The 24535-nt window shown below is 43.7% G+C and overlaps 1 protein-coding gene across 3 annotated transcripts in view; it reads right to left on the bottom strand.

Moving 5' to 3' along the window:
* The window catches only part of cep112 (centrosomal protein 112), a 106905-nt gene that overhangs the window by 1509 nt on the left and 80861 nt on the right, over positions 1–24535 (bottom strand). For 2 of the 3 annotated variants that reach the window (XM_075453384.1, XM_075453385.1), the window contains 4 exons: positions 17127–17216; positions 11582–11683; positions 9180–9244; positions 8543–8872 (listed from right to left, as the gene is read on the bottom strand). In XM_075453384.1, the coding sequence (XP_075309499.1) occupies positions 8869–8872; positions 9180–9244; positions 11582–11683; positions 17127–17216 (261 nt within the window). In that variant the 3' untranslated portion in view covers positions 8543–8868. Of the gene's footprint in view, positions 1–8542; positions 8873–9179; positions 9245–11581; positions 11684–17126; positions 17217–24535 lie in introns of those variants that run through there. The other variant, XR_012767908.1, reaches the window with a different exon arrangement.

Raw genomic sequence — 24535 nt, 5'->3', positions numbered from 1 at the left:
GGTGTCCAAACCACTTCCAAATAGCCTACAGTCCGCTCGCCTTTGAGAGGAAAAAATACACTCGAGTGGAAGAAAAATATATAGATCTAAGTGGCTCTTTCTCCTCCCTGCGCTCTCAGGCTGCCATGCCGTACGGTAGGTCTCTTCTGTGGGCGACTCCAACACCAACTGAACAGAGAGGCTGGAGCAGCGCACTTCAAAGTCAGGAACCGACTGCCTGGTCCCGACAGCTGCATAAAAAACAATTGCCGCTTTCTCCCTGCGTAAAAAAAAAAAAAGAAAAAAAAAGGGGGGGGGGTACAGGAGGCGGAGATTCTCTGATGTTGTGCAGTCACTCGAGACGAAACGTCTTCGAAAGATGTCAGGATTTATTTTTCGGACCTGCAAGCGTTTCGCAAATCTTTTCCCAGATCACGAAGTTGCAGCTACAGTGTGAGGACCTTATCAAAGACAGGCAATCTTGAGCCAACTCCCTGAGGGTTTAAAGCGTCAGAAGTAACTGATCTGCCGCCCCAACAGCATTATCGTTACAATCCCTCTGTTGCCACATATACTTTAAAGACGCAGGGCTCTTTTCTCTGTAGCCCGCATACTTTTTAAAACATATTTTTAGATGAACCCACTGGAGTTCTGGGGTGTACATTGCACGAATTTAAAATAAAATAGGACAATCTCACACCTTAATGTTACACTTTTGTCCACACAAGAAGGAAACAGCCCTGCAGAATAACACATATCGAATCTTTAATCCCCCTGTGACGCTCTTTGGAAGAAGCAGAGCTGCAGATGTGTCCATGCTGCAAGGTTGAAAGACCTGCAGAAGAAAACATCAGCATGGCAAAAGTTTTCTACACTAGGCTCGAAGGAGTCTTTACAGTAAAAATGATAATGATAAAGGACAGTCACTTTACACCTCACCTCTAATTCAGGGTACGCAGTCTGTGGAAAGAGCCATCATCACTCCACAGCTCCTACCAGTGGCAACAGGGGCACACAGCGCATGAAAACATCTGCTCAGTGAGGATCAGTTCTTTGAGTGGGTCATTTAAGCAGCACAAGAATTACTCCTCTTTGCACCTCTGTCAGTGCAGTTTTCCTTGCGCATACTCCTTAACTGCAGCAGGAGATAACATGAAAAGCAGTGAAAAACCTTCCCAGACCTCCAATATACATCCATTCACAGTTTGGATGCATTGGACTTTTGGTTACTTCCTCTAATCGCACAGGAGTGGCTACAATCATTAATGTTTATGGTGTTTATTGGGAAGAATCAATTGAGTTTTGGATGGGCCCTTAGTGTTCAATAGGGGTGCCACAGGGGACCCTTTGTGCAAGATGACTGGCTATATTCTTTACAGAGCAACTGTAGGCGTGCGTGTCCTTTTAGTCTCAGTGTACATGAATCCAAACAGCACAGTACAAAGACAGCAAACACTTTGATCAAGTACTGTGAAAGTTTTTCCCTTGATGCTTCGCTTTCCCATCAACGTTAATAAAAAGAAGAAATTGCCGTTGAAGAGGCCATGATGACTCAGGGTTTACTCATCATTCAAAGGCCACTTTATCACCTTCAAACCCGGTGCGCTCACATCCTGAACAAAAAAAAAAAAAAAAAAAAAAAAAAAACGCCCAGAATATCACACCACAATATCAAAAGCTGGGAGAATTTGCACCCCAGCAGGTATGTCTACAAATCATCGGGGGCATGTGGAGAAGCTCATCTGATTAAAGCAAAACACGAAACATCAATTACACTTTGAATGAAAAGATGGAACAACTGGTCCCAATCTATTGAGGGTGAATGAAAAGTGGCCAGTGAGAGACCAGAGAAGTTGAAAAAGCTTCACGTAATCAATGCACGTTTTTAAAAATATAGCTGAAAAATGATACACATCTGGAATAGCTTAAAGGAACAGATGAACAATCCCAACAAAACAGTGTTGATGAATGAGTATTTGGTTTGATCTGACATGACTGTGAGGACAAAAAAAATAAAAAAGTTCTGAAATCGTGTGCTTTCTGTCTAAAGCAATGCCACAGGTGAGACTTAAAACTTGTGTCATAAAAGCTATCTGCACAGGCGAGGTCTCAGTGTAGGTACACAGGTCATCTGGCTGATATTCAGAGTGCTTCCCTGACAATGTCAGTCTTTGTTAACTTTGGAGGGCCCAGGCTGACCTCTGACAGTAAACACACCAGGGTTGAAACCATCTCCATGGCAATGGTGTGGACCCCCTGCCAGTACCTGGGGCCAGTTGGGCCCTCATGTCCTGCCTTGTCAACCCCCTCTATGGTTCATGGGAGGTCCCCATAGGTCAGGTCCTCCCTGCTGCCCCTCAGGAGCTGACCTCAGGTATGTGACTGGCTTGAGACCAGGGGTGTCCTTGGTCTCTGGCCCTATAAAAAAAAAAAAATCTTTGAAAGAAGGCTTCGAGGGGAGACGTTATGGGATGTAACTGTCTCTCTTTATGGGGAGATATTATTACAGGGACAGGTCAAACCCTGACTACAAAGAGCACTATAAATAGAGACTGAAGGGGACGCGTAAATCACTAGTGTGCCCAATCGGTTCTTGTTTGTTTCTTTGTTTGCATGTGCATCGCACACAAGGGGGGGTTTGCGATCTTATCTGAAGTCGTAGTTGATTAAAAAAAAAAAAAAAAAAAAAAAAAAAAATCCTTCAATTGGAAAACTTCAGAGGACTGGAGAAGCTTTTACGACTGAGGTCTCCTGAGTAACCTTGGCTTGTCGTAACTGCTACTGGCCACCTCAGTTGCAGCCATAAACACTCAGGGAGTGTGTGTGTGTGTGTGTGTGTGTGTGTGTGTGTGTACCGGTGCTGTCCTCCATGCTGCAGCTCTGTGATCAGTAACTGCTCTCAATTACAGTATTGTGTGCTATTCCTTTCGGCTTGGGGTTAAACTCTTTGCAGACCCCTTTGAAGTACTCATCCCTTTATCTCAAGCCAGAGCCAAGAATTTTGGGGGAGGACAATGGAAAATGAAACCAAGAGGGAAGCTTATGGCAATTATCAACCAGGGCCATGAGGAAGTCAGCTTGCATAAAGAGAAGATAAAGAAAGTAGGAGCCTGCCAATGTAGGACAGGGGGTTACTGTTTCAAGTTTGTTTGGTGTGTACACACCCCGGGCGACAATCGACTGCAGAGAGAGAGGAAATGGAGGCCACCTCTTCAAAGTAAGTGACAACAGGGGGACAAAAGCCTCTGAAGGGAGCAAGGAGCTGATGAGAGGAGCTGCAGCAGTGGTGGTGACGGTGCACGGGGTCAACAAAGTGAGGATCAAGTGGTGGCATGAGGAGTATGGGTATGGGGGAAGTTGGAGGATAACAGAGGGAAAAGTGCTGTTGTCAGCAAAATCAAATGGCACGCAGCGAGCTGGGAGAGATACAATTAAAGTGTGGAGTTAAGACAGGCTTTGAAGTTGGACATGGTGCATAACACCCTTAAAAGTTAAGGAAGGGCAACAATTCGCAAGTATGTTATGGGGCTTTTTGGAAAGAAGAAGAGGAGGGAAAAAAAGAGCATGTGGTGGGGGGGCTTGTTTTTGAAAGGGTTCAGTTTGAGGGGAATGAAGTTGGATTTCAAGCACCAATTGGCCCCAGAAGGATGCTTTTCTTTTTATTATTTCTTTATTTTCTTTGCTAAACAGAGCGAGAGGAAGCTTGGGTCTACCTGCGAATTATGATAATGGGGATGAGTGTTTGAGAGATTTGGAAGAAAGGGAAAGATAAAGGTGTCAGAGAGAGCTTAATAGGAAGCAAGATAGGTAAAAGAGAGGAATGAGACATGAAATCAGATGGGGGTAGTGGTAGGGAAGGAAGGTAGAGAAGAAATAAAAGACAGTAAAAGAAGAAGGGGGGTTGTTGAAGGTTATTTATTGGTTTTTTCCCTCGTTTTAATCCCATTTTGCGCTTGACTTTTAAGTCTACCAATGTATAGAAACAATGTCGGATGCACTGTCTAATCCCGTTTGGGCCATGAAGCTCACTCCACACTGACAGTAATGACTTTTATTTCCTCTGCTGCTTGCACTGACGCACCATGCAGACACTTCACAGGCAGGACGCCCCAGTTCTGCCACGCTTGACAGGACAGCAATCCATCTCTGAATCGGTCTTAACCTGAACCCTGGACTCCTTCACTCATCCCTAATCTATCACTTTAACCCGACCTTCCTCCTTTCTGACAAGGGAGTGCAGGGTTCCCCCACTGGAAAGGTGATTAACTTGCTCGTCCGTTCGTCAGATACCAGATTTTATCTCTTTCACTGCTTCCTGTTCCTTCATTAAAGGGGTGTGACACAGGGTGAGCACCATGGCAACAGAGACATACTGTGAGGAGGGCAGATGGCTTGTCGGGAGGACTTGGGAGCTTGCAGTGTGTTGATTACACTCAGAAAAGTTCAGTAAAAAGTCAAGAAAGAAATGGGCTTCGCACGTTGTCCATTTTGTTTGATTGTATCAGCATGTAAACACATAATCGGACCACATAGATTCATATTCTAAGACATCTATTTAAAGGGCTTTGCTGTAACAACCAATGAGCACACAGAGGCCATGTCCTCTATAGCTTTTATATTATTTCATTTCGGTATTTGGAAAAAGGTTTGCTTATTTTGACTTTTAAGCCAGATTTCATGTTTCAAAAATCTGGGACATGAAGGCAACAAAAGATTGGAAAAGTTGCTTAAAAAATGGATTCACCACTGCGAAAGATTGAAAAGCAATGGTAGCGATGGTATGGGTGGTGCATTAGCTCCCACAGCCTGTGTCACATGTCAGATGTCCGAAGGCACCATTTTAAACGATATATAACAGGTTTTGCCATCAAGATTTTTTTTCTTTTCTTTTTTTTTTTAAAAGGAGGGTCTTGGTCAGTGAGACAATGCCAAACCACATTCTGAATCTATTACAACAGCATGACTTCCTGGTAGAAGAGCCTGGGAGCCTGAACTGGTCTATCTGCAGTCCAGACCTGCACCACTGAAAATGTTTGGCGCATTAAAATACGACTGGAGGTCCAAAGATGGATGTGTGTCGAGTTCGCTGTGCGAGTGTTGGAGGTGTAGATCAAAAAGGTGATAAAGTGTGGATGGATGGATGAGAGAGGCAGAGTGAGGCCATGGATGTTCTTTTTTTTTTCTTTCCCAGGAGGCCCAGGTGAACTACATCAACTGTAAAGGTCTGAATGCATTTTCAACTTTATGCTCATTAGTGTGGATGCCACTATTGTCTGAGAGAGATGAATAAAAAGACCAATGAATATACAAGACACCCAGACAGTGCGAAAGGGCAAGCGATGCAGACAAACCTCCCACACTGTCTTGAACGCCTCCGTCCTTCTGCTCAACCTACCCGATCAGATGGCAGATTCTCGCCACAATCACAAAAACACAACCCGCTGTTGCCTCTTCATCTGCGCAGCCTCTAAGCCACTTGTTCTCAGATAACACACCTGCATATCCTTTTCACAGCCCCTGTTGCATTTGAGTGACAGGACGGGGAAAAGAAGAAAACCACTTCCATAAATACCGCGCCAACAAAGGGAGAACGACACAAGCTAAGCAAAAGACAGGAATGGAGACAACACGACGGCAGAGAGAATAAACAGCGGAGGTGAGACGCGCTGAGGGTGTAGCGTGTGTGAAGTGTTGGCGATAAACAGGTTTATTTATGCAAGCAGTGTAATGCAGCCAAGCACCAGCCTCCTAGGGTCTGACTCAGAATACAGCTCTATAAAAAGATCCAGAGGCACGCATGCTCGCGCAGATGATAACTTTGTCAATCACATGCTGATGTACAGTCAGTCCCAGAGGCTGTCACAAGAGAAGAGTGAACACCAAGCACGTCACATGTGTAAATCATGTAAGACAGGGAGGAGTGGCGGTGAATGCCCTCGAATCATCTGAAAGTCGTACTTAAATTGATGTCCTGAAATAATCTCACTGATATGCAGCGTGAATGAAATGCAGAAAACTCTGCTTTAAGGTTCCTCTGTGCAGAGAAAACTGCTTCTTGTCGTTGAAAGACATTTCTTATTCGGTCGCGCAGTAGTATTTATCTTGTGTGGGGCAAATTTTTAAGATTTCCCCGCACTCAAGAAAAACCCTCATTAGGCGGTGCAACATCACGACCTCCAGCTGAAGCAAGAACACGAAAATCGCCCAGATTTCAACGGCGTCGGACAGCCGTGAGCACTCGCACGGAGTGAGAGAGGATGAGTGGAAACCTTTGGAGCTCCCTGGCCACCCTTTACTGTTGTCACACAACAGTCCACTGTCTGATGTGGAGATAACCGAGAGGAAGCGAGGGCTTTGATCCTTAATGGGGCCATGTCGGCTCTGTGGAAATGACATTCATGGCTTGTATTTACACAAGCACAATTATGGAGGTAATTCTGGCGGTAGACAATCAATTAGACTGAAACTATGTCAAAGTAATAACACAGATTAAAGGAGAGGTTATGGCTGGAGCCTGTTTGGGTGTCAATGAGCAAAACAGGAGTCTGCTCAATAAGCCAAAGAAAACATTTTTAGATCTCCAGTATCGGCAGCTGTCAACCTTAATAGCTTAGTAGGTTACTAACAAAGTACTTGTCTCATTGCCTACCATTGTCTGAGCAGGCAGGCCAGTTTTAACACCCAAACTCGTACCTCTGAGCCATGATGCGGTAATACAAGCAGAATGTAGTTTATCTTGCAAAAATAAGCAAGGCCTTTCCTGAGAACGACATCATCTGGATGGCAGCGTACTGTAATACTGGCCCTCAAGCTGGATATTTTGTTCAGGGTTAATGGCGCCTTCACAGATGTGCCGCTTGCCGATGTCTTGTGCACCGATGCGTCCCATACCATCACTGAAAATAAGGCGGATGGTCGCTCTCCACACTGGGGGTTGTGGCATCGATGACTTCCGTAAAAAAAAAAAAAAAACTCAGATTACGAGTCAGCTGCACCAGAGAGCAAAGTATTATCAAGCAATACATTTGTAGTTTCAAGCATTGTATCCAAAATTCAAGCCCTTTTCACACCTTGAAAGCAACACACTTAAATTCAAGCACTTTGAAATATTTCTACCCCCCATAAGAATCTTGTAAGTAAACGCTGATTATATAAACAGGAAATTAAGAGCACGACCAGTGAATGTGAAGAAGAGAGCTAACGTGTGGCTGACAACTAGTTATTTTTGTTTAACTAGCAGGTAGCAGGTTCTAGTTAGCCGTGATATTTGAGAATACAGCGGCTGTGCTGCAGGAAGTTTATGGATGTGCAGGATAAGAGACACTGATACCTTGTCTCCCTGATCTGCTGCACAGAATCTGCTTGCAGCACGACAACACCCATTTTTGAGATGTTTGGAATCGAAACTTGTAAATTGGGAACACGCCACCTTAATAACTATCCGCCTTTACGATTGGTTAAAACGACATGTTGCACAAACGAGTTCGATTAAAGCATTTGAAGACATTTTCCAAACTACAAAATGATCACAGATATGCTACAGACATTAATATCTCACACTTTCCCTCTTCGATGTACACAAATAACGAGAGGTCTCGGATGCTATGTTGCAATAGTAATGAATCCTCTGTGCACCTCCTCCAGAAAAAACAGACTCTACAAAGGCTTTGTGCTGAATGACTAAATTCCTGTTTCTCAGATGTTGGTCTGACAGACCTCTCTCTTTTCTCCTTCTCTGTTCTTCTCCATTTCTATCTGCATGGGCAGCAGAAATCAGCACATCAAATAAATACAGCGAGGGGAATCGTGTTTCACTTGGAGACAGCAGAACAGGTCACGGACAACGGGAGCACGTGAGGTGCAGGCATAAAGAGAAAAGCAATTCCAATGCAAATAAGAGTGGAGGCCACTGAAATCAAAACGGATTTAGGAATGTAATAACATGGCTAAATTTTGTTTCAACGAAAAAAAAGAAAGAAGGGAAGCTCATGCATTCCTACCTGCCAGTGACTCAAACGGGTAGGAGCTCATTATGAAGTTTGTTTTTTTAATTTAACAAATGTTCTAATCATCATAAAACCTTTCAACTCTGGAGACTTTGGAGGACACTCGGAGAGGCGGAAGCCATCTTGCGGACTCTGAGTCATTGAGATCGGGTTCGAGCAGAACCGCTGGTAAAACACAAAGCGATGGTAGAGGCAGAAACACTGGGGCCAGTAACTGTAGCCATTGGCCTGTGGTTCAAACAATCAACTCGCAGCACTCTTTATCTGAACCAACCACAAACCTCCAAGTGCTCTCTACAGTTCAAATGGGGGCTCGGGCAGAGAGGCAAGTCGAAATGGCGATGGGGGAGATGGGAATTCAAGGTCTTTGACTTTGGTTACAGCACAAATCTCGGTTAACATGTATGTTGTGGTCATTGAAAAATAAGGGCAACAGCAGGACTTCCCCTAATTGAAGGAATAATCATGAGGTATTTCAAGTGGATGAAAAACATGCCCAGAATGAGAGGGGAAAAAAAAAAGAAGCAAAACAACAGAAAGGAATGCAAAGCCTTTTATTAAAAACAATGCACAAATATACTGACTGATATCAAACATCTACATAACATGGAGTTAATGATAAGAACACAACACAGAACTGAACAAAAAAGCGGGATGAGAAACAAAAATGTTTTTTTTTTTTTACAACAAGAAAAAGTACAAACTAAAGTCTGAGAATGAATAAATATTCCATGGCAGTGAAAACAGCACATTGAACTTAAAAGGTGACAGACCCGGCGGCGTGAGGTGTGTAACGTACTCGTAACAGTCAGTAATGCTCACATATAACGGGAGATTTTGTCCTTCATGTCCCGGCGTATGTCAGGGTGTGGCCCTTACGCTGCTACCTGTGCACAGAAACCAAAGTCATATTTCAGATATTAAAGAATATCAACGTGGAAATAAATTCAAACCAACTCTGACAGCTCCTTTGGGATTTAAAAAAAAATAATTCAGGTCACTGTAGGTAAAAAGGATAGAATACGCAGCCAATGACGGATGGGCGCCAAATCAAAGTCTTTCAGTCTGGAAGGCATGCAGCTGAATGCATATAATGTAGGAACTCGCTGGGAGTTTTTACAGAAAGCTGTATCTGCAGTCTACCGCAGCACAAACTTCAACATGTTTCTATGCAGTCCAAACAATCCCACTCACCTCCTGCTGCGGCAGGCATCCAGGTCTTCCTGCAGCAAAGAGGCCGTCTTCTGGAGGAAGCCGACCTGCAGCACAGACACACAATGTGCAAGATGGCTCAATAATCATGAAAACGTGCTCGCTTTCACTGCTTGTGTAATCAGTACGAGCGAAGCAGGAAACCGGTTTGAAGTGGAGGTGGCTGGATGGCTCTGGGTGGGTTGTGCTTTTTGGGTGGAGTGGTGCTAGCCGAGTGGTGGAGGGTGAAAGAAAAGCTCTCTTGTTGAGTCCGGAGGGTCAAGACAGCAGGGGCAGGGGGTCAGGAGATTAGGGTGGTGGGGTTAAGGCCCACTGGGACACAGGGCGCATTATGGAGCAGGTTAGTTGAGTTTAGGGTGTTGTGAAAGGAGGCAGCCCCGTTCTTTTCTTTGGCTACAAATTGTAAGTTTATTTATGAAGTGTTTTTGGCTGAAGTGAAAATATACCCCCCACCACCCTCATCTACATTTACTCAGCATGTAGAGCCTGGCAGAATAATCACAGCTCCAAAAGAATCTGTATTGTTCTGGGACTGCCATACTGGAGCCGAGGGTACATTCCTTTCTGTGGGGGAGACCTCAGCTATAGTTCTAGCATTTCATTTGGCACTTTATTCTGGTTAGGTTTGTACAAAACCCCAACGAAATGTGGTCAGATGCCTCTTGAGACATGAAAATGCTGCATACCTATATTCTTTTCTTTTTTTTTTTTTACTATATGAAAATAATGAATGTTAATGTGCAAAAACCCAAGACACTGTCAATGAGAGGAGAGACCGCTCTGGTCATGAATTACATTTTATAAACATATCTGATCACAGGGCGGTGGTCTTTGCACTGAAACGAGAACTTGGAAGATGAACTTGAAGGAGGCAGGGTTTACTATGAGCCCATTTCACAAAATCTCCCACCACACGGTCTTACTGTTTCGACAAAATTATTCACAAAGTAAGCAACGAGAAAGCCGAGACCCTTCTATTGGTGCGAGACAGGAGACAGGGCTCAGATGTCGGAATAAATGAGCCTGGATGAGCAAAGATGATCTGTTAGAGGAGAGACTGAGGTTGATGGAGAGGATCCAAAGGGAACTAAAAATTTGAGATGGAGAACTAATTCAAGGAAAAGCATACCGCACAGATCTTTGTTCTCATTCAAAAATAAGTCCGACGTGCAAATTCATACAGGATGATCAAGTTCTGTTTCAGATGAGACTGATTTATGCTCAAACTTGCAGTCTTTATTCGGGATTGGCCGCTTTAAAGAGTGGCTTTAACTGGCAAAAGGGACAAGTTGTCATGTTCTGTAGGTTTCACACAGAAATAAAGCAGAAATGTAGTATTTGTAAAACCCCCTTTTGCACAAAGTTAGGACCCTCTTTAAAATGTAAATACGAACAGTAGAAAACACACAGCTTTACCCAACTGATAATGGAGCAAAGACGACATGAGAAATGACTGATGCCATTTAAGGCCAGCACAGACTGGAAATAACAGACTGGAGAAGCTGTGCAATACTGAAAACAAAATAAGGAACAACAATAAAACACACTCACACACACACGAAAGGAACATCTCATAACTAATGAATCTGGCAACAGGTCAGTAACATGACTAAAATTTCTACAGTAAAATTGCAAAGACTTCGGGGATTTTCGTCATATATTATTACACAACATCGTAAAAATGATTCAGAGAATCTGGAGAAATCTATCCACATGGGACAAATGTGACAAACCAGAAGTAAATTGTTGTGATCTTCACACCCTCAGGCGGTACTGCATTAAGAACAGATTTTTTTTTGGTGGAAATCTCCGCACGGATCACAAACACTTCTGAAAAGTCACTTCCAGTCCACACGGCTCACGGTTGCGTCAGCGAATGCAAAACGAAATGCTATTTCAGGTGGACAGAGGTGACGTGGAAAACTGCCATGTCCACGTTTGCACACATGGCACGAGTGACTTTCACTTTCAAAAGCACCATAACAGCTGAACAATTATATGCAGGCGTATTTTCTGGCCGGCCTTAATTACATCAGAGAGACAACAGCAAAGCACATTCTGCAAAGTATTACAACAGCACGACTCGGCAGTAAAAGAGTCCAGCTGCTGAGCTGGTCCTCCTGCGGCCCAGACCTGAGACCCAGTGACCGGTCACGCGTTTGGTGCATGATGACACAAAAAATACAGCAAATGAGGTTCCAAACTGTCCAGCAGCTGAAATCCAATATCACATATCATTTACCCTTAAGTGATTTATTTAGTAGTGAAATATATAACAAGTACAGAATAACGGAGAAGGAAGATAATTCCTCACATGTGTGACCTCACAATCAACGGATTGAATGTGTTTTAAATATCGAAGTTTCTAACAAGTCCCTTCTCACCTGAGCTTTCAGAGAGGTGATGGTGTCTTCCAGTTCCTGTCTGAGTTCAGCCGGCATCAGACCTTTGATCTTCCCCTCGTATTCCTGATGCACCATTGTCACCTGACAACACAGAGCTGGGTTAGAATGTACACTTTCAAAGCCAAACTAGAGCTTAGAGTTAGTTATTTCGTAGCCACGCAGATAAAGGAACAGTTGCACAACAGTGAAATGCTGGTCCATGCTCATCGGACTTCTATATAAACGACGGTTTGGACGCTGATGAAAAAGAAGCATGTTAACACGTGGAATTATATCATACGTGAGTGACCTGTCAACATGTTTCTGCCTCCCTTTCTCACACACACACACACACACACACACACACACTTGAAGGAGGCTCACACACAGACTGTGGGCATCCCCACTTTATTCAAGGCTCATAGTATTCCCTCACTCTTCACAGCTCGCTCACATCTCCACAGGGGGTCCGCAGGCTGGCAGGACTCCCTCTGCACAACACCCTCTACTGGCTGCCGGCGACTACAGTCAGATCAGACACAAAGCATTTACAGGCTCAAAACAGCTGGGTTTGGAAGAGGACAGGGCCATGGTGGAGGGCAGAACACATCAAACGAAGCAGCGGCTCAATAGCTAGCTAGCTATCTCCACTGGGGAGGACTGGAGGAAGTCTGTCTGGGGCTAAATTACACTCCACTAAACCAGAGTCTGATTATAGAAGTTGAAAAGGGTTTGGTTAGCTCAACCCCCACTTTTTACCCACAAACACACATGAATGGGCGCGCAAACACACACACACACACACACACACACACACGCGCATGCATGTCTATAGACATGCAAACGCACACAAACGGCGCTTTTACGGTATTGTAAAAGCTTTTACAGCATTTTGAAGAGTTGCTGAATCAATTAATTTGGAGCCTGATGAACAGTTTTAACAGAGCTCGAGGAATTAACGGGGCTTGTGAAAAGCAACAGTTTTCAACCACATATTTCAAGGTGTAACCAGGGGAGAGTCTGGGCAACCGTAATGTGTTTGGCAGAGCCAAAGTCCAGCTGAGCCCAGCTCTCATCAGTCTGGTCTTTCAAGTGAAGCGAGCGTGAATGAAGTGAGGGGGGAGGGCAAAAAAAACGATCGGCTTCCCTAAAATAATCTTCCTGTTGTGGATTTAACTGATTGTTCTGGCTTTGGCTAATTAATCTTCCTGGGCACAATGAAAGGGATTGGGGGAGCACTTCAAAGCAACCCTCAGTATAAATGATCCCAACATGGAGCAACTCACTTTGTCTCGGCACAGTGTGCAGAAGATTAGCCTGCCGCAACTTTGCCAATTTTTCAGCCTCCCTCTGCCCTATTCATGTTAAGGTGTTGGACCAATTGCATTGCTTTGACAATCCATCAGTTCACAAAAATATGTCTTTTTTTTTTTTTTCCTGCCGTGCTACAATGAGGTCAGGGATAATTTGAAAGTGACACTTTCAAACAAGTGGCAAATAAACAGGTTGCTGGAAGCTTTAATTTGAACGTCCAGGATTATAAAAAAACACAACAAGAAAAAAAGAAAAAATTTCAAAATGTCTATCTATAGCAGCTTCTGTAGTCATAACAGAATGGCAAGCCAAGACAAAACACACTTCACTACCTCAGACCAAAGCAATAAACAATGGTTGAATAAACACATCCCTTACCAGCCACTCTGAATATAAGTCTAAGATTCTTCAAAAGCCAAGTTCCTTAGTTTTGCATTCTTGGTTCATGTATGGTGCAGTCGCCGCAGCAATGAGAGATCCGCTCTGCCTAAATTATAAGCTCCTTTGCGGCCATGCTGTCTCCATTTTCTGTGCCGTACATACATTAGAACGGGCAAGGCTACAACAGTGCATTCACAAGGACCCAGAGAGAGCAACGGGGGCGACCGGAGGCCGTGCGCACGGCTGTAAAGGTGAAGTTTTACGCTCCTTTTATATTTTGACCAAAGCATCTGCTGTCACATGTTTCCAAAGCACCTCTATCTAAAGCTCAGTCGTAGTTTTTCTATGCAATTTGTGTGGGTGGAAGCTGCAGGCTTTTTTTCTTTCTTTTTCCCCTTATATTATCCATCTGTTGTGGAACCTGTGCTTGTTTAACAGAACGTATGCTAATGTTCATTATGTTCATAATGTTCAAAAAGAAAAGAAGACAATTTCTGACTTCCCAACATGTCTGAAACTGGAGTTAGAAGCACCTGAAACCCCAAAGATGTCTGCCATGCTTCCTGAGAGACATTTTTCATTCCGCTTTGCATCCCTCCTCCAAACGTCTCCCGCTCTCATCTCGGTTTTTCTTTATGCAAACACCCATTTTTCCTTTCCTTCAACCTCCTTTTCACAGCAAAGGCACGTTTGTGTTTGTGAAGGAGACGCGCAACGACATCTGAGAAAAATGCTCCTCGCCATTAGGACAGAGGACGCCTTTGAACAGCGCCGCCGATCAAACCCTCCGTGAGGTTTCGGTCACTGGCGGACTCCAGATGAATCCGACAAAGGAGAAGAAAAGAGAGGAGAGAAGACACTGGAAAAAAAAGAAATGCGTGCCACTGTTTCCCCTAGCGACGAAGGAGCACTTTGAATCTTTCAAGAAAAATCGGGTTTCACCCGCACTGCTTTTTAAAAATGTGATTTCGTTTGTTCCTGATGAGACACGGGTTTGAAGACTGTGAGGAGCGGCAGTCACTTTCCCCTCCCAGTCATTTTTAAAATGACAACATTTCATCTATATATAGCCTTTAGATTGTGGTTTTGACTTACTCTTGTGTTTAGTGCTGTCACATGGCATGTTTTTTTGACAGCTGCCAGCAGAAAGGAACAAGTACTAAACACTTTCAGTGTTCAAATGAAGTTTGTCACATCATTAGGAAGCTTGATGTATGCTAATGAAGTTGGTGTGTGTAAGCTTGTGAGAGGCGGGTTTGGGGGGTGAGTAGCTGCTGGAAAGGCATTTTTTATATTCCCCTTATTCCTAAGTGACAAAAACCTTGTCGGGAACAAGAGGGTACATCAAAAATGCCACCACTCGCAAAGTTTGCACCTCCACATCCACTGAGTTGGCACCCAGTGAGTTCACCAAGGAGCAATTTCAAATCAAAACGCTTTGCTGCTCGAGGGAAAAGAGAAACAGGCAGGAGGAGATTAGAGCTGGCGACGGATCTTTGTAGAGCTGCGGGACAGATTGGTGGTTGCTGATGCAACATAAATAAAAACAGCAATAAAAACAGCAACGCAGGGTAATGACGAAGCCGAGAATTGGACTTGGACTCGTCTCCATTTCTATGCTCGCATCAACACTGAAAAACAACTACAGAAATAATCTCCTCTCTCAGTACACCAAGCTTCGACTTGAACAGTTCACCGTGCCCACTGTATCATTATGTATTTATACACAGAGCTGCACTCTTCAATGTTCTGCTGCTCTCTTCAAGCAGAATTCAACCCCGCAGTACGCTGATGGCGTGCCATATTATAGGTGAAGGAGCATGCGAGGGCCTCGAGAGTGAGGCGAGCAACATCTGTGTGAAGTCTGGGCAGAAAAGCCGTTAGCATGCGAGGGATCAGATTACATAGATAGGCGGATTACAAAGACATATCTTGGCAGATAAACAAGAGCAATATCGGTGTGAGGAGACAGAGTGGATAAACCCAAGACAAACCGGTTTGGCCTCAACAATCTGCATATATGATGTTTACAAATGAGAACAAAGACAAACCCATGCTGCGGTAGAGCTGCTGCTTCCTTTTAATACCATGCACACACCTGACCCAAGGTGAGGCAGGAGTTTGGGTTTGGGGTTTTTGGGCTCGTGCAGAGCCCTTCATTGTTTCTCTGGTACGATTCGGTTCCTGTTTGTCTCTTTGCTGCCAACTTTGTCACAGCAAAACAGTCTGTGATAAATTAGTGAAATGTGTTTGTGGCCATGAATCAAGAACTGTCAGGAACCTAAAATTGGAACCAAATGCTTCGTCGCATTCTTACTCTTGTTTACTCATTCTCTACTGCAACACATTGACCGATTGAAATCATGATGTCGTCAGAAAGAAAGTGTTTCTCACCGTAGGTCATTTTAATCAAGACAGACTACACACTGTGGACTACAAAAAGGTGATGAGCTATATGAAATAAAAGGTACTCAATCTTTCTGTTTCTAAGGAAAATGACGGAAACACAACCCACGTGGAAAGCAGAACATGACAGTGGGACAATGTTTGACTGAACCAACAGTCTATGTTAAGAAAACTACATGAATAAAAGCAGTAAGACTTAAAATTACATCTAGTTATCTCCCGGCAAGGTCTGACGAGCCCATTCTGTAATGATCTAACTGATTTCAAGAGTCTCTCACGTATTGGGAAAGATAACGAAAATGATCTTGACAAATATAAAACACCTACATCGACATCACACGTCTATTTTTAACAGTTGTTGCATTTGCAGCACGATTCCATCGACTGTGCAAACATTTCAGCAAGGAAAGCTTTTCACGCAGCAAATAACAAACCAAACAATGAAATGTGAAGACGTACGAAGCGCATTCAGGCGGCAGACATTGGTCATGCAGACCGACGGCTCCTGAAAACCGCCGGCACCTCAGCACGATTTATGACAGTCTGACACCGAGGTGTGTGACGAGTGTGTGAAGTGTGTACAAGGGTCAGCGGGTGGATCAGAGGGAACACAAGAGAATAAATGCCTTTGGTGTACATGCAACCGTACAAAGACCAGCCTCCAGTTTGAGTGTTGTGATTAGTGCTTTCTTCTCTGTGTGTGTCAAGGTCAAAACAGAGCCTGATTACAGGGCATTCTGGAGAGCCATGGGGAGTGTGTGCCGGTGTGTGCGTACACACAGAGGTTTCCCTTTTGAACACAGGCAGTGGTGGCATTCCTGGCCCTAGGCGCTGGCTCTTGAAGCCAGATCTCAAGGAATTTGGGAAATGTGCGAGGGGGCATATCACTGGCTCGGAACAGGAGAAGGAGGGAAAGGATCTATTTTGTTTGTCTTTTGTGGCCCCCTGGAGGATCAAGTTAGGATGGCAAATTAGGAGAGAGGGGCTGGCCACATTTGATGCCATGGGAGGGCAGAGATGGGTGTTTAAGGAGTCACTTAAAGGATTTATGAAATGTATGATTAGCACGAATGTGGAGGTTTTGTATGTTTATGTTTATGCATTTGGCAGATGCTTTTATCCAAAGCGACTTACAGGTGGGCAGGTAGGGTAAGGGGGTCTTGCCTAAGGACCCCTACTAGAGGTAGTACATTTCATGCAGGGGATTTGAACCCAGGTCACCCACATGGCATGAAGCAAAAAGAAGTGTGATGAAATAGGCTGAGGCCGGAGGAATGAAAAAAAAAAAAAAAAAAAGGTTAATGCCAGGCAGGGAGAGTGACGTTACTATAACGGTGGGTCGCAAACGGATTTCAAGTGAGGCGACCTTGCTTTCTTGTGCACGCCCGACAGGCGTGAAAGAGAGGCGGTGAGATTGAGAGGAGAAGACGAGCAACTTCATTACCTTCTCTTCAGTCTCCAGCTCCTTGCTGAGCAGCTTCTTCTCTGAGCAGTGCAGCTGCCTCTGCAGACTTTCCACCTTCTCCTGCAGAGCCTGGGGGGGAGGGAGAGACAGTCAGTCGGCTGACAGGCGGAACCGAAAAACAGCTCCAAATCTGTGTGCTGTAATGTGTAAGTGACGCAAATTGATAGATGCTGATCTGTAGCTACAGTTCTGCTGGCAAAAGATGCGCACTTAAACTAAATGACAGGCTACTAAAAACTCAAGAAAACAAATCGATTAAATAAAGCAATGAGAACATATTGAAGCGTAAGAAAGGTAGAGACAGATGGGTAGTGAAGACGGAGGCTGTGATTATTTTTTGTCTGTCTAAAGGCTAATAATAAAGCAATGGCAGTAATTACAGAGCAGCTGCCCTCATTAGGACGTTTCTTTTTCTTCTTTTTTAACAAAAGGACACACAGAGACAAAGGCTTCTAAAATGTCATGGTTTCAAGGCACTAAACGAGTTGCATTTCTGGATGAATCTCAATATATGTGCCGATCAAAATTCTCCTTCCAATAAAGACCTTAATCTACAATATTTCGCCTTCTAAGATTGAGCTGAGAAAGAAAAAATAAAACAAAATGGGTTTTCTGTGCATGCACGGGGAAATCATTTTGCTCTTTGCCTGTAAGTAAGAGAAAGGCGCAGTTCCTGCCTACGACACAGAACCAGATGTTTTCAGTGCACATGTGGACACTTCATCTCTGATTAGAAAGTATGGAACACAGAGAGTGATATGAACACATACACATAACCAGAAACATAAAAGCAAAGACATGCATTTACACTTTCAGGCGCACACTCTCACACACACATCCAGCAAGTGTGTGGGGATCTGGCTAGCATCAATATCCCCCCCCACCCGCTAGAGCTGAGTGAGTGGGCCAGGTGTTAGCTTGTTGATTCTCTGAGCTGAAGGAAACACAGTCCAGGTGATAGGCATGACCACCTGATCTACAACCCACTTCACAGATATAAATCACACAGACTATAAAGCTTCAGGGCAAAGATGAACTTCTGGGCAGCAGCTCTCAGAGAAGTAGCGACTGAAAGGAAAGGGCAATAAAAACAGATGCAAACACTCCAAAGCTGAAATTTGTTTTCACATTTAATGACATTGTTTTCAACTCCCAGTGAGTGAATCTGATGGAAAATTAACCTATTTTTGATCATATATTAATTTTCTTTCAGTAAGTTGTGTAAGCTGCGCTATATGGCAAAGGCGTCCCAAACCCCAGGATTATGAACTGCGCCGATGGAATCCTGAGATTACACCCACTGGTGAGGACTGCAGACTGATGTTCGAGCATTAGCTTAAACTGGAAAACAAACAATCCACAGCAAAAACACCAAACAAGTAGAATCCAGCCAAGTCAAACCAACATGTGGAAAGCACCAAAAGTGAAACCACTTGAACAGCTATGATGCAAGTAAAATCTCTCTTATAGTGGCACACCAAAGCATCTGGTGGATGGAGTACTTGGATCAACACACATTAACATGATTCCACAGCTTGTTGAGGTCAGTTTCAGTCTTCAGCATTAAAAGGCAGCATGGCAATCCTATTAATCAGGGTATTTCTTTGCCAGTCACGACCCCGTCAGAGCCCACATCTCCATTCAGTGAAACCCCTTGCTTTGGATTTCATCATTTCTTTTTGTTTATTGGTGAATCAAAGGCTCAACCATACTGGAAAAGCATTTTCAGGGGAGCTGACACATTTTAGAGATTGCAGTGAAGGCATACTTGTGAGGCACTTCCTTGATTTTTTTGGACTTTTTGATGGTCTAAGAGTAAGGAGTTACAGACAGTTGGTCTTCTGAAACAAGTTCCTGCTCTGAAGCAATAAAGAAAGAAACCGACATGTGGTTTATTGTCACGCACACGAGGTTCAAACTACTAAAGAGGACAAAACTACACGTTAGTGAGAAACAAATTCAAACGTGGATACATTTTGGAGGTATCTGCTCAAATATAGAGATTACTCTAAAATCAGCCCCCCCCCCCTTCCAAACCCATATCTGATTTCCCGCATTGTGACAAAGCATTTCTGGACCACTTCTTCTGGGAAGTACAGCTGAACAGAGGGCTTCAGTGGTGATGTAAGCTTTCTTGTGGGTTCTGAAATGAATGCACTAAAAGCCCGTCTGAGGGCAGATGTTCAACACTTGTCACTTCATTAAAACTATCACATGGGAAGATTCTGCTGATGAACAGGAGTGCTTTGTGAGTCACAAAGACTTTTGAAGTTATCGAGTCATTATTGTGGTCAGACAGAGCAGATGAATGATACAGTGTTACATGGCGCTAGCAACAGATAATTCACAGACAGCGATATAATGACAGTGTAAATGCTCGTGTTACTCTTCTGATGCAGGTGACTTTAATCTGGTGCAACCAGCGAGATTAACGTTTAAAAAAACAAAAACTAATGGAGCTGCTAAAATGGTATCTCCTCCACGGACGGTCAGATGAAAAAGAAAGCAATAGAAAAGATATCTGGCATTATAAAAATGACCTAGTTCTTATCAGGTCTTAAAGTTCTGAAGGTAGATAAAGCCTCAGATGAACAACACATGACTTGTTACGCTGCGTTCATGCACCGCCTAATAAAAATCATAAACCAAAGTGCAGAAGCAGTGTGTGGAAAAACTAAGAACACCCTATGATTCAATAGCTTGTTAAAGCAACTTTGACAGCAATAACTTGAAGTAATCGTTTTTTCCTGTATGACCTTAATGGTGTCATGAAGCAATCCTGGCCCATTCTCCTTTACAACCACGCTTCATTTACTGAAGTTTACGCACTCTCTTAAGGTGCCTTAACAGCATTTGAATGGTTTTGAGGTCTGGACTTTGACTGGGCCACTGTGAGACATTCCGTTGTAGATTTGCTGCTATGTTAATAATAATAAGAATCTTCCTGGTTCATGTCCCGGTTTCAGCCACAGATGGCCTCACATCTGAGTCTAGAATACTTTGGTGTACAGAGGAATTCATGGTGGATTCAATGACTGCAAGGTGCCCAGGTCCTGTGGCTGCAGAACAAGCCCAAATCATCAGCCCTCCACTAACATGCTTGACAGTTGGTCTGAGGCGTTTGTGCTGATTAGCCGTGGTTGGTTTTCACCAAACACGTGGTTGTACATTATGAGTAAACATTTCCACTTTGGTGCCGCTGTCTGAAGGACATTGTTCCAGAAGTTTTGGGGATTTGTTCAAGAGGAGACTTTACAAACCAAAGCTGTGCTGCCATGTTCTGTTAGAGAGAAAAGGTTTTCTCCTGCAGCCTTAACAAACAAGCCATACTTGTTCAGTCTTCTTTCGAATTGTACTGTCACAAACTAACATTCAACATGCTAACTGAGGCCCGTAGAGTCTGAGATGCAGATGAAATTTTTTTGCACAATCTGATCTTGGGGTGATATTGCTGTGACATCCAATCCTGGGAAGATCGGCAGCTGTCTTGAATGATTTCCACAAGTCAATAATCTTTCTCATTGAAGAGAAATAGTTTGGAAACGTCCTTATAACCCTTCTTAAACTGATGGGCAGCAATAATGGCTCCTCCGAGATCACTGCTGATAGTTCATCCTCCTTGGCTTTGTGTCAATACACACCTGAATGCTTTAGACCAGGAATTGGCCAGAACTTCTCCTCTTATAGCGTTGCTCACGCTTGCAGGTGATCAATTAATCAAGTCAAATTTGATCAGCAGCACCTACTACTACCTCTTAAATCCAGTGGAAGCCATAAGAGTGTAGTTAGTTATTCCACACACTGCTTTTTGCATTTGGGCTTAGTTTTTGTTCAATAAAATCATGAAACTGTGTCAAATGTCATGTGTAAAATATTAAAGGGGAGATTTGTAGACACAATCTCACAAAATTCCCCCTCTACATATGCATTTAAGGCAAACACATGTGGGTGGGACGCAGGTAGTTTCTATTGTAACGAGTGTGTGAATGTGCATGAATGATCATGTGTGGGTGATCAAGCGGAAGTGTCTTTTGATTCACAGGGTGATACGGCCTTCATCAGCCACGGAGAGAGGCGTGATTGAGAACAGGCCAGGAGGAGGAGAAACCTGATTCCCTTAGGGAAAGATGCAGGGAAGGAGTGTGACGGGAAGAAGAAGGGAAGGAAGCGTAAGGGCTAAAGATGTGTGAAGGGGAAAAAAGAAAAATCAGAAATTTCAAAACAAAAACCTGGGAAGATAAAGAGCGAAATGTGACCATATCAAGAGGAGAGAAAGAAAAGGAAGAGTTCAGAAAGGTGAAAATAGGAAACAGCAAGATATCAAGGAGGAGGAGGGAGATGGAGAAAAACACGTGGCTGGGGTGAAAAGACAGGGTCAGTGGTGTACCTCCGCCTCACATTCCCACAGTCGGGAGGCTTGAAGGCCTCTCTCACCTCTCCATCAGCAATGCTCCTTTCATTTCAGACTTTGGCTCAAAGGAACAGCGAGGCACACGCACACAAGCACCGACAAACACAGCGCTCAGAGCGATCCATGCAGGTAGAGGCACGCATTAATATTAACAGCAAAAGTTCTAAAAATGTGAGCACGGCACTCAGTCAAATGAGTGTGCAGTTATTGTGTTGCATGCACACAAACACATACACACAGATGCAGCAATGCCTGAGTCATCCTTTCCTGGGTGGTCCTCCTGCGCAGATAAGGCAAGCATGTTTCCCTAGGGTGAAGTAAAAGCAACAGAGGGCAGGAAAAAAAGCAAAGAAGAAAGAAGGGAGGGAATGGTGGGAGGAGGAAAAAAGGCCAGGGGCCTCTTTAAACTTGGTGTTTTGTTAGGAGCTGAGCTGCTCTTCATGTGCGGCGGGGCCTTCTATTTGCAGCGTGCTGTCAGAAGTTTCTCCCAAAGTCTGGATTAAAGAGATCCTCTAATGACACTGAGGCTGGACGACTTCAGACAGCAGCAAAAACCTCACACTCACACAGCCAAGGACACACACACACACACACATACAAATAGACAAGAAAAGGGTAAGACGAGATACATTCACAAGGGGCACAAAGCACACAGACATACATAAGCAAAGACATAGTATGTGGACTGCGCCCACACACACACACACACACACGCACACACACACACACACACACACACACACACACACACACACACACACACACAAGCTTTGATAGAACAAGGCGGTGTGTGCATGCATGGCTACTGATCTAATAGTAAATAATAAAAGAGGTGCTAACCTAGAGGAGAGATGGATGGCCAGAGAGATGAGCACAGACTCTTTTATCTGCACTTTTATCAAAGGATTGTGGGAAAGGTAAAGAAGAGAGAATCTGTAGGAGGAGGAGGTGGAGGAGGAGGAGAGAGGTCTCCCTCCTGAGGTGTTTGAGAAGAGAAACTTTTGCTTTTGCTTTCCTGTCTTGCTTGTCTGTCTGTGTGTCGGACTAAAAAGAAGGGCTTTAGCAAGTCGACCAGGACAGCCCCTCTGAAAGATAACACTGATATTGGTGTGAATTGACTTGCTTTCAAAGCTTTGATGCTTTTCAGCACTTTTCCCAGAGTTGATTTAAAAGTGCGAAGGTGTTTTGCGATGGCAGCGGCTGCGGAACCTTCCCGAACGGCAAATCGAACGGTTATCTCGTCTTTTGCAGTGTGCACACATGTCGGCACAGTTATGGAGGTGTCTTTTTGAGCCCTGATGAAAATAGTAAGACATTTGCTGTGCTAATGAAGACATGTTGCAACGAAGTTATGCCCACAGGGGGAACACACAGTTCTCTATCTTTCCGTCTCAGTCTCTTTCAGCTGCTGTGAGCTATGGTAGAAAGAGAATAGGAAACAACTCCAAAATATGCGCCATATGCCTGGTGCTTGTATTTGTGTGTGGGCATTCATAAATTTATTCTGTTTATCAAACAAGTATGTCATTAAATGAATGCTACGTTCAGCACAAGTTGCAAACTGCATTCGAAAAAGCCTTTACGACACTTTGGAAAAGTTAAATTACTGTTTTAATTTCGGGCTCTTACCTGCAGACAAACAGTCACACCAGAAGCTGGAAGCTGTGCAGGCAACATTATGTGTCACATTTACTTTAAATCATATCACCAAATTTGCAGAAGCCAGTCTGATGTCTTGTTCTCTGCTAACAACTGCAAAAAAAAAAAAATCAGTAGCTAGCGTGTCAAGTGACACTGCGAAATATCGACACTATAATTCAGTGTGTGGATTTGAGCCACTTGAGTCCTGAAGTCCTGAGACAGTTGAGGATCGTTTCTCAAATTAAATGTTGACTCTTGCTGCTATTAACATGTCCCAGTACAAGAACATGCACCGTGTGTAAGCCATACCAACAAACTAAGACAAAAGCACAGCACCTTTTTTTCAGGGTTTTCGGAAATCTCTAAGCTTTAACTATATATGGGATTCTTCAAACATGGGAGTTCTAGGCCAGAACGCAAACAACTTATGAGGCCATCATGGTTTCTTTGAACGTAGCATTTCGGCTTGTGGTTTGGTGAGTAATTTCCGTTTGTTGTCTGCCAGTGGATTATGGTCTCTATGAGCTGTTCTACTTCCCACGTTCCCTTGTAGCATCCTGGAATGTTATCTTTCCTATTTAAACTTCCTCTGACATACAGATCAAACACTGCCCACAGCCGGAAAACTCATCAATCAGCCAACGCAATGCACGTGTCGAGTTGCACGCACATGCAAACATACATAGGGATATACAGGCTAACAGGTGCTTTGCATAGCTCATAAAGAGAGTCAGTGACATAGGGGGTGACCCTTGCATTCACATACACAGTCTAATCCAAGCCTAGACCTTTCTAGCCAACTCTGATGTTTAACTGCAGCCTTCCCAACAGCGCTGCAGTCTCATCGTTCGTTTTTTTAGGTATAAAAGAAAAAAAAAAAAACTGTAGAGATTGGTATAACACGGTAGTGCATCTGTAAAAAAAATCCTACACCCAAAAGCACTGAAATAGCCGATTTTACCAATAAACCCAAAAATGAACTGCAGGTAAAGAAGATTCCCATAGCAGAACCCCAATTCCAAAACAAACTTTGGATTTGGTTTTAAAATGTAATTAAGAACAGACAGAAAGGCTTCGCAAATCTCAAACTAATACTTCATTCACAATAGAACATAGAAAACAGATCAAATGGTGAAAAAGAGATTTTTTACGAAAAATATTAGCTAACTGAATTCATTGGTGGCAACAAACAAACAAACAAACAAACAAAAAAATCAGTACTGGATGCCTATGATCTTCAGGACCGAAGGTGGCGCTGTATTAAAAACAGACATGATTCTGTGATGGGAACCACTGCATAGACTCAGGAACACTCAGAAATCCCTAGCTGTGAACA

This window comes from Odontesthes bonariensis, chromosome 21, assembly GCF_027942865.1.
Source record: "Odontesthes bonariensis isolate fOdoBon6 chromosome 21, fOdoBon6.hap1, whole genome shotgun sequence".
In the NCBI taxonomy this organism is placed as follows: Eukaryota; Metazoa; Chordata; class Actinopteri; order Atheriniformes; family Atherinopsidae; genus Odontesthes; species Odontesthes bonariensis.
The sequence above is the reverse complement of the archived record's forward strand: the minus strand, read 5'-3'. Positions and strand labels throughout refer to the sequence as shown.